General features: G+C 36.6%; 1 protein-coding gene across 2 annotated transcripts; it reads right to left on the bottom strand.

The window, feature by feature from the left end:
- Positions 1-5,750: 5,750 nt before the first annotated feature.
- On the bottom strand, positions 5,751-10,249 carry LOC115224220 (heat shock protein HSP 90-alpha). 2 transcript variants are annotated; one of them, XM_029794997.2, is made up of 7 exons: positions 10,092-10,249; positions 8,181-8,894; positions 7,871-8,080; positions 7,391-7,747; positions 7,124-7,271; positions 6,762-7,030; positions 5,751-6,644 (listed from the first exon to the last, which is right to left on the bottom strand). In XM_029794997.2, the coding sequence occupies exons 2-7, from the start codon at positions 8,892-8,894 to the stop codon at positions 6,201-6,203; spliced, it is 2,142 nt and encodes a 713-aa protein (XP_029650857.1). In that variant the 5' UTR covers positions 10,092-10,249; the 3' UTR covers positions 5,751-6,200. The 2 variants fall into 2 exon arrangements, with proteins under 2 accessions (XP_029650857.1, XP_036369317.1); XM_036513424.1 differs by having other exon boundaries at positions 7,871-8,083.
- Positions 10,250-10,753: the final 504 nt, after the last annotated feature.

Raw genomic sequence — 10,753 nt, forward strand, 5'->3', positions numbered from 1 at the left:
GATGAGGACAAATATCCGTTGAATGTAAATAAGGTACATAATTCCTCATCTCTTAAATATAGAACTGCTCTTCCATCTATCTGGTAGGCTTGCAAGGCCCCTCTTCCAAAATTCACTTGTCCATAATGAAAAATATTCTTCCAGTACTGTTCTGACCTCATCTTACAGAATTCATATATTTTCTGTCAAAATGATTTTCAAGACTGAGGAAAAAATGATAATCAGATGGAGCAACGTCTGGTGAATACGGTGGGTGGGGCATCATTTCCCATTCAAACTGCTCCAGTCTTTGGAATGTCATCCTCAATGTATGTGGCCAAGCATTAACCTGATATGAAAAGAACAGCTTTTACATGCTTCTAGCACAGGAGCCAGCCCAGCAGCAGAGGCAACAACCATGCTCAAATGTTGTTTTTCGCGATATACATATATATATATATATATATGTGTCTGTTCCCTCCCACCATCACTTAGAAACCAATGCTGGTGTGTTTACATCCCTGTAACTTAGCAGTTCAGCATAAGACATAGATAGATAGAATAAGCACCAAGCTTATAAAGAATAAGTTCATGGGTCAATTTCTTCAACTAAAAGGTGGTGCTCCAGCATGGCCACAATCAAATGACTGAAACATGTAACAGTAATATATATTTATATATGTATATATATATATATATAATCATATATGTAAATACATACATGTATATATATATATATATGTATATATATATATACACACATGTATATCATCATCATCATTAAACGTCCGTTTTCCATGCTGGCATGGGTTGGACAGTTTGATTGGGGACTGGCAAGCCAAGAGGCATCACCAGGCTCCAATCTGATCTGGCAAAGTTTCTACAGCTGGATGCCTTTCTTAACGCCAACCACTCCAAGTGTAGTGGTGCTTTTTACATGCCACCGCCACGGGAGCCAGTCAAGTGGCACTGGCATATATATATATATACTAGCTGGACCCGTGGAAAATTCACGGAAAACATAAAAAATGTAAGCATCTGTAAACAGTGTACTGGTGCCATGAGAAATGTTTGTATATCATGACCGTCTGTCTTTACGTTCTGAGTTCAAATTCTGCTGAGGTCAACTTTGCCTTTCGTCCTTGATAAATTAAGTGCCAGTTGTGTATTGGAGTTGATCTAATCAACTGGTCCCCTCCCCACAAAAATTTCAAGCCTAGAAAAGTATATTGTTACAATTACAGAATATAGAATGTGATGTAATACCAACGACTATATATGCATGTGTATATATATATATTATAGCCCCAAGCCGACCAAAGTCTTGTGAGTGGATTTCGTACATGGAAACTGAAAGAAGACTATTGTATGTTTGTATCCCCACCATTACTTGACAACCGATGTTGCTGTGTTTACGTTCCCATAACTTAGCAGTTCGGCAAGACATTAGGCTTACAAAGAATAAATCTTGTGGTCAATTTGTTCAACCAATGACAGTGCTCCAGCATGGCCAGTCACGACTGAAAAAGTAAAATAAATATACCAGTTTAATCCCAAGCAAGGTTTAAAAAAAAAAAATTAATAAATACTGGGTCAATTCAGTAGACCCAAAAATCTTCAATGCAGTGCCCCAGCAAGTGAAAAAAGCCATCAAATATCTCTTAACTGAGCAAGAGTCAAATCTTTTAGTGGTGGCCATATTGAAGCAAAAAAAGTATCAAATGTATTTCCTGATGTATAATTAACATTAAGGGAATCACCAGGAATTGTGGCTGCTATTTCTAGCATGAAAGGTGAGTCTTACATATATAATCATATATGTAAATACATACATGTATATATATATATATATGTATATATATATATACACACATGTATATCATCATCATCATTAAACGTCCGTTTTCCATGCTGGCATGGGTTGGACAGTTTGATTGGGGACTGGCAAGCCAAGAGGCATCACCAGGCTCCAATCTGATCTGGCAAAGTTTCTACAGCTGGATGCCTTTCTTAACGCCAACCACTCCAAGTGTAGTGGGTGCTTTTTACATGCCACCGCCACGGGAGCCAGTCAAGTGGCACTGGCATATATATATATATACTAGCTGGACCCGTGGAAAATTCACGGAAAACATAAAAAATGTAAGCATCTGTAAACAGTGTACTGGTGCCATGAGAAATGTTTGTATATCATGACCGTCTGTCTTTACGTTCTGAGTTCAAATTCTGCTGAGGTCAACTTTGCCTTTCGTCCTTGATAAATTAAGTGCCAGTTGTGTATTGGAGTTGATCTAATCAACTGGTCCCCTCCCCACAAAAATTCAAGCCTAGAAAAGTATATTGTTACAATTACAGAATATAGAATGTGATGTAATACCAACGACTATATATGCATGTGTATATATATATTATAGCCCCAAGCCGACCAAAGTCTTGTGAGTGGATTTCGTACATGGAAACTGAAAGAAGACTATTGTATGTTTGTATCCCCACCATTACTTGACAACCGATGTTGCTGTGTTTACGTTCCCATAACTTAGCAGTTCGGCAAGACATTAGGCTTACAAAGAATAAATCTTGTGGTCAATTTGTTCAACCAATGACAGTGCTCCAGCATGGCCAGTCACGACTGAAACAAGTAAAATAAATATACCAGTTTAATCCCAAGCAAGGTTTAAAAAAAAAAAATTAATAAATACTGGGTCAATTCAGTAGACCCAAAAATCTTCAATGCAGTGCCCCAGCAAGTGAAAAAAGCCATCAAATATCTCTTAACTGAGCAAGAGTCAAATCTTTTAGTGGTGGCCATATTGAAGCAAAAAAAGTATCAAATGTATTTCCTGATGTATAATTAACATTAAGGGAATCACCAGGAATTGTGGCTGCTATTTCTAGCATATCCTTTACCGGGGGATCTAGTTTTTTTCATTCACAAAATATGCATCTTTTGAAAGACAGTAAAAGATTTGAAAACTAGCTATAATAATGTAGCCTTCATGTCTCATTGCTCTGAATGTATGATCTGGAGAATAAAGCCAGGTTTTAAAAAAATATTTTTAGCCAATAGCAAGACAAATTTTTAGCATTTAGGGGAGCAGTGTCAACTTTAAGAGGCTGTAACCTGTGAAATCTCTTGTTTAGCGTCTGACCTGTTCATTGTAGGTTTCTAAATAAACAGAAATACCGAATAAAATCAACAAGTATCACCTTACTGTTTCTTTTGTCTCTTCAGTGATTACTCCTTTACATGTTTCAGTCATTTGACAGCAGCCATGCTGGAGCACCACCTTTACTCGAGCAAATCGACCCCGGGACTTATTCTTTGTAAGCCCAGTACTTATTCGATCGGTCTCTTTTGCCGACCGCTAAGTGACGGGTCGTAAACACACCAGCATCGGTTGTCAAGCAATGCTAGGGGGACAAACACATACATATATATATACATATATACGACAGGCTTCTTTCAGTTTCCGTCTACCAAATCCACTCATAAGGCATTGGTCGGCCTGGGGCTATAGCAGAAACTTGCCCAAGGTGCCATGCAGCAAGAGACTTACCATACAGCCACTCCTGCGCCTATGGTTTTATTTACTGTTATATTTTTATTTGTCTGCATGTGTTTATGCTTATTTCAGCATTATGTATTTGTGGATGTATGTATTCATATAATTTTATATGTACATTTATGCATGTGTGTGTATGAAGGAAGCGTTTATCTCCTAAACTCCAAAAGTTGAACATTTTCATGCTTTGATTTGTAAACTATGATAAGAATAACACTGGTCAACAAAGCATTTGTCCCAAGAAAAAGAATACATGTATCTTATATGATTTTACATGCGCAATTCCAAAATAATGTCAAATTATCTGTATCACCCACAGTTTCTCTGTTCCACAATATACCTCTCAGGTCCTGTTACGTGGGCTAAATTTCAGTTAAGCTGTTGAAATGTGAAGCTAATGGTGTAGGAAAAACTTAGTGAAAACATAAATCAAGCAGAGTCCCAAAAAAATACGAGAATAGTAAAAATAACACAGAAAAATTAAAACAAAAATATGCAGGTGAAAAGTATCTCATGGTGTGAATAATCAAGTGTGAAAAAAAAAAAAAAAAAAAAAATCAATAGTGAACCACAACACAGCATGCAGTTGTCATGGTAACAAGCTAATGCCATGCTGTTTGGCTAAAATTACCAAACATGTAATCTCAAATAACATCAGATTCTTCAATTTACAAGATAAAGTAATTGGTTGATCATAATCGAAATTCAGAGTAGCATTGATACAACAAAATTAAGGAGGGCTCATTTTGCCAATGAGAAAGACTAGATCCAAAATGGGTGTTTGGAATACCATTAAAATATGAAGCCCTCCCCTATTTGCAATGCCTTTTTAGCACTCAGAAGAACTCTCAGACTGGAGATTTTAGTGATGCAATCATATTCCTAGAATGGTACTGGGTAGGTGCAAGAGGCTGGATCTGACCAACTAGTACCTAAAACAGGTAGAACGTTTTGGCCTATGGCTGGTTTTAGTCCAAACTGCTGAATATATCCAAAGATTTCTATCTTGTAAAAAATACCTTTAACGAATAGATGTGGCTGTGTGATTATTAAGTTGCTCCCAACCACAGTTTTGGTCTCACTGCCAGTGTGTTAGCACCTTGAATGCCATAGTAATCCCAGGTTGAATAAAGCCATGCAAATGGATTCAGTTGTCAAACTGAAAGCCTGTTACGTGTACATTTGCCTCCTCTTGACATATTGCCAATATTATGAAAACACGACAGCATTATTAGCCTGCTTGGTGGAAAGAGTTGGTGATAGGAAGGGCATCCAGTTGTAAAAAGCCTGCCTTTGATAAACTAAGCATGGAAAATTGGAGGTTAAAATGGCAGACCAAACACTGCCTTTCAACCTTCTAGAGAACATATCTTCCAATTTAAGGTGTAGAGTCTCAAAGAATAGCTCGTGAGAAATTTATGGCTATCATCTAACAGGTACTGGCTGATATTTTGACATGAAATGTTATCTTTGTACATTCTGATTCTGCACCATAGCCATTTACCAGACAGCCTTGGGTTAAAGAATTTAGTAGAAACCATTGTAGTATATGTGCCCGATTGTGACCCAAGTCCATGCTTGTCATTAAATCTGGTGACAGAATTTCAAATCTTTGAATATGGTGCAGACATTGAAGAATTGCCAAATATATTTAGAGATGAAGCTGGTACATAAATGTGAAAAGGTTTTATTCAATATTTGTCCTTTGGGTAGCAGCATGTGCATTTTCGTGTCAATTCATTGTAAATTTCTTCCCATCGGTCAGCAACGTTTTACTTTGTTGAAATCTTATTCAGGTTTTGGTCCATTTAAGTTACATCCGGCTAATAATTACCAATTCATCCGTTTAGTCAACACTCTTGCTAGAAATAAGTCATACCATATTAAAAAATACTTTTGCACATTTACCGATCCGTTTGCAGAAGCCACATCAAAATCTATTATTGGTTGCAACTCCATATCAGATGTGGCAATATAAATGGTAAGCAGTGCAAATAATAAACTGCTCGAATATCGCTCGTTAGCCAAAAAATGCATCACCAGAATTCGTAGATTTTAATACACATTCCCTTTAAGGAACATGACAATCCTCAGTGGTGCCCTATACATAACTCAAGAACTTGGTTAGAAAAATTCCGTGTACAAAAAGAAAAACCCACAAGATAAATTTTAAGCAAGCATCATGCAACATCAACACAAACAACAAAATATTATGAAATTTTTATTTAGGAAACATTTGAACAAATATACAATGGAATTCAGTGCAGTTAATGCTTACACCAAGCAAATAAATAACTGAGTAGGTGCCAGCTGTCAAAGACTTCCGAGATGGAGGTCACAAGAGAGCCATCCATCCATTAACATATAAGACAAAACAAGATTCAGCAAATAATTGAGATGTCTGAAGAACTACAAATTTGTTGTTAATTGAGAAGAGTTCTTGAAGTATGGTAACTAATGTTAACAAGCAATGTTGGTTAGTTTTCATAGAAAACAGCTTAGTGTTTGAAAGCATCTGAGATAAACAATTCCACCAGGTTTTACTAAATTCTGACCACCTGGTCATTGAAATATGGAAATGAAAAGGAAAATGTACAAGGAATGAACCATCATTCTTCATAAGTCTCAATTAGCTAATAAATGTCTCTTGTGAAATAATTAATCAACCTCTTCCATTTTAGATAAATCATCATCTCCCTCTAACGCTGGCATATCGGCATCATTCTCTACAGGTGCATTCTCTTCCATTATTTCCTCTTCGTCCAAACCAAGACCAAAGCTAATCATTCGATGAATACGACAGGCATGTGATTGTGGGTTATCAAGATTGAAACCTGACGACAACAGAGAGGTTTCATACATTAAGATTACAAAGTCTTTCACAGTTTTGTCGTTTTTGTCACTATCTACTTTGCTCTTTAATGCCTTAATGATGGAATGATCAGGGTTTACTTCCAAATGTTTCTTAGCAGCCATGTAACCCATGGTTGAAGTATCTCTCAAAGCTTGAGCTTTCATGATACGTTCCATGTTCGCTGACCAACCATACTGACTAGTGACAATACAGCAGGGAGAGTCCACCAATCTGTTTGATACAACAACCTGCAACATACAGAGGAAACAATAATTCAAGTTAGTCATGGAGAACATAAAACAAAAAAAAAAATCACCAACAATTTTATAATTTAGCAACTAAACGAAATTTAAACTACTACCAACCTTCTCGACCTTTTTGTCCAGAATGTCTTTGATAACTTTACACAAGCCTTCGTATGCTGTCTTATCCTCCTCCAGCTTCTTTTTAGACTCCTCATCGTCAGGAAGTTCCAAACCCTCTTTGGTAACACACACCAGCTGTTTGCCTTCATATTCCTTCAATTGTTGAGCAGCATATTCATCAATTGGGTCTACCATATAGACCACTTCACAGCCAGATTTCTTTACTTTCTCAACAAAGGCAGAGTTCTTAACAGCCTCCCTGGTCTCACCTGTATAACGAGATGCAACAGAACAAGCATTACAACTACATGTATACATGGATTACAGGCAACGGTGAAACAAATAATAGCACTGATACTCACCAGTAATGTAATAGATATGTTTCTGGTTCTCCTTCATGCGAGATACATAATCTTTAAGAGAAGACATTTCATCACCAGAGCTGGATGTGTGATAACGGAGGAAATCAGCCAACTTCTTTCTGTTTGTATGATCTTCATGAATACCAAGCTATTGAAAAACAGCAACAGATAGCCACATGAGTTACAGCAAAGAAAAACTTCATTCAGTGCATCACTACGTTAACAATATCAAAGATTAAAAATAGAAATCTTTAAAACTGAACTCACCTTCAAATTCTTTGAAAATTGTTCATAAAATTTCTTGTATTCATCTTTGTTCTCAGCAACTGATTCAAACAACTCAACACATTTCTTTACTAAATGTTTCCTAATCACTTTCAGGATCTTGCTCTGTTGCAGAGTCTCACGAGAAATGTTCAGGGGCAAGTCTTCAGAATCTACAACACCTTTGATGAAGTTCAAGTATTCTGGGATCAAGTCTTCACAGTTGTCCATGATAAATACTCTGCGTACATACAACTTAATGTTGTTCTTTTTCTTCTTATTCTCAAACATATCGAAAGGAGCTCTTTTGGGGACAAATAGCAATGCCCGGAACTCCAGTTGACCCTCAACAGAGAAATGCTGCAAAACACAAAAATAACCAGGATCATTACAGAAATTTTCTTTTTTTAAATCAAAACTTAAAAATCATTCAAAGTGAAGCCATTCGAATAAAAATAATTTTAACCAAATGAATCAACTCACCTTAACAGCAAGATGTTCTTCCCAATCGTTGGTCAACGACTTATAGAATTCCCCATACTCTTCATTTTTAATATCATCAGGGTTCCTACTCCAGATGGGTTTAGTTTTGTTCAATTCTTCATCTTCAAAGTATTTTTCTTTGATGCTCTTCTTTTTCTTGCCTTTTGAGGTCTCTTCATCTTCTACATCTTCAATCTTAATCTTGTCTTCCTGTTAAGGACAATAGAAAATTAAATGTCACACTGATAGAACATTAATAATTAGACACCAATTAGATAATAACTCAACAATAACCAGAAATATTACTTACACCTTCCTCCTCTTTGTCTTCTTTCTTTTCTTCTTCCTCTTCGTCATCAGATACTTCCTTGCTTCGTTCCTTCTCAACAACCAGTTTGATGGGATAACCAATGAACTGACTGTGTTTCTTTACCACCTCTTTGATACGTTTCTCTTCCAGGTATTCAGCCTGGTCTTCCTTCAGGTACAGAGTGATCTTGGTACCACGGCCAAGTTTTTCACTGGTTGAAGTCTTAATGGTGAAAGTACCACCAGCAGACGACTCCCAGGTATGTTGGTCATCATCATTATGTTTAGATTCAACAATCACTTTGTCAGCAACCAAGTAAGCAGAATAGAAACCGACACCAAACTGACCAATCATAGAAATATCAGCACCAGACTGCAGAGCTTCCATGAAAGCTTTAGTACCAGACTTAGCAATGGTACCCAGGTTGTTGACCATATCAGCCTTGGTCATGCCGATACCGGTGTCAATAATGGTCAATGTGTTATCCTCCTTGTTGGGGATGATCTTGATGTATAATTCCTTGCCGCTGTCTAGCTTGGACGGGTCAGTCAAAGACTCGTATCTGATCTTGTCAAGAGCATCAGAAGAGTTGGAAATCAACTCCCTGAGAAAGATTTCTTTGTTGGAATAGAAAGTGTTGATGATCAAGCTCATCAACTGAGCAATTTCAGCCTGGAAGGCGAATACTTCTCCATCAGCAGTTTCAGTTGACATCTGCAACAAATGAATTTACAATGAGTGTAAAAGGGAAGAATCCATCCATGCATTGTAACATTAAGGGGAGGGGGGGCCAATTCTGTCAGCATGCAACAAGTGTAAACTGTTCTCAAATAACACTGGACCGAAACGTCTAACAGGATCGATAACTACCATGTTGCTTCCACAGACAACATTAACCACCATCCCAGTCAACCCACCCCACCCATTAACTGCCATCTATTATCCTTCCTACTACTTGTGCAGTGTTTTTCACACACACACCAGACACCCTTTAACGAATCCAAATATCGTAGTACTACTTTTTATAAGGAACTTCAAAAAAAAATTTTTTTTATCACACATTTAAAAAAAAAAAAAAAAAATGGCTTATATAAATCCATATGAATACGAAAACTACCAAACTGTCTCACAATCCAGAAACAATATTGTCTTCGATGAATGAGAGAGACTGAAAAGATAAAAGTTCTGCCGGACGAGATTCCGCCCCCCCCCCCTTACATTCTCGAAACTACGGTGCGGCGCAGGGGTGTAGGTTGGGGGCTTCTCCCCTCCTCAAAATCGCACGACCTTAATTGCTGTAATCTATTGAAATAGATCAGATTTATCACAGTTTTATGGTTAATGTTTCAGGTTTATGCTCATACCATCGATACCAACGAATGATCTAACTGCAAATACTTTGAAAGTAGGGCAGTAACCAAAATTGAACCTTAATTTAAAGATTTTTTTTATTAAAAATCATGAGACCCACTAAGATAGGAGTGTCCTGGATAGCTTAAAAATTCGGGGGGGGGGGTCACCAAATCGGAACACCCATAAATAAAACCACAATGTTTTTTTTTCTTTTCCTTTGTGGAAAAAAAGCCGGAAAATTTCTAAGACAATTCCTATATAAATTGAAATTTCTTTGTACCCACCCTTCATTAATGAAGTTACAATAGAAATCCTTTATATAACCAGAGGTAATTCCTTTCTCAATGCTTATTGAAGCAAAAAAAAAAAAAAATTCAATATTTGAAAACAAAGACAAAAACGCCGACAAAATGAAAAAAACGTTGAAAGGCAAAAAAAATATGGAAATTCTTGACGGTTAATTTGGAAATTGTGATCTAGTATTTTCTAAAAAAAAGTATGCAATAATTGGAATTTTAAAAAAAGTAAAAAGAATAATTGCGGAATTAATTTTCTTACCTTGAAAATTTTTAATGAATTATGATAGGAATTAGGGTGAGATAAAAAGTTTGAATGACGAGCCAAGCAACAGCGACGCACTCGATTTGAATGAGAGTGTCGCACGAGGGACCAAGCCTTTTATATGGCCTCGTATTGATTCGCCGAGTAAGCTTCTAGATTGTTCTAGAAGCTTCTAGATTGTTCTGGTAGCTTCTAGAAGGATCCATCAATAATTCGCGGAAATTTCATTATAAAGGTTACTGTTTACGGTGATATTTTATTATCTGAAACTATTGAATGAGTTTTTTGCGTTATTTAAGTTTAATCTCAGGGAGATTTTCTAATTCGAATGTGGGAATATTTCGAGCCGAAGAACTGCTCTTCCGGTTTAAACGGAAGTAGATGTATTCTCTCTACCTGCAGCATATGGACTTACTTCTGGTGACCTTTACAAAAATGTCAAATGATGTCATTGAAAGAAGCATGTCGAAAACGAAACTAGTTTCTGATTTCTTTGTTTAATGGTTCGTTTAATTTTTCTCAGAATTTACATATTCAGTCGATAGAGCACACTTCTATAGAAAGAAATAAAGTGAAAGTATCGTTTGCCTTGGAAAGCGTTGAGTTTTTGTTTCATTCTTGTATAAAATCTTCATGTTATATTTCTATATCACACATGC

Source organism: Octopus sinensis, linkage group LG25 (assembly GCF_006345805.1).
Source record: "Octopus sinensis linkage group LG25, ASM634580v1, whole genome shotgun sequence".
In the NCBI taxonomy this organism is placed as follows: Eukaryota; Metazoa; Mollusca; class Cephalopoda; order Octopoda; family Octopodidae; genus Octopus; species Octopus sinensis.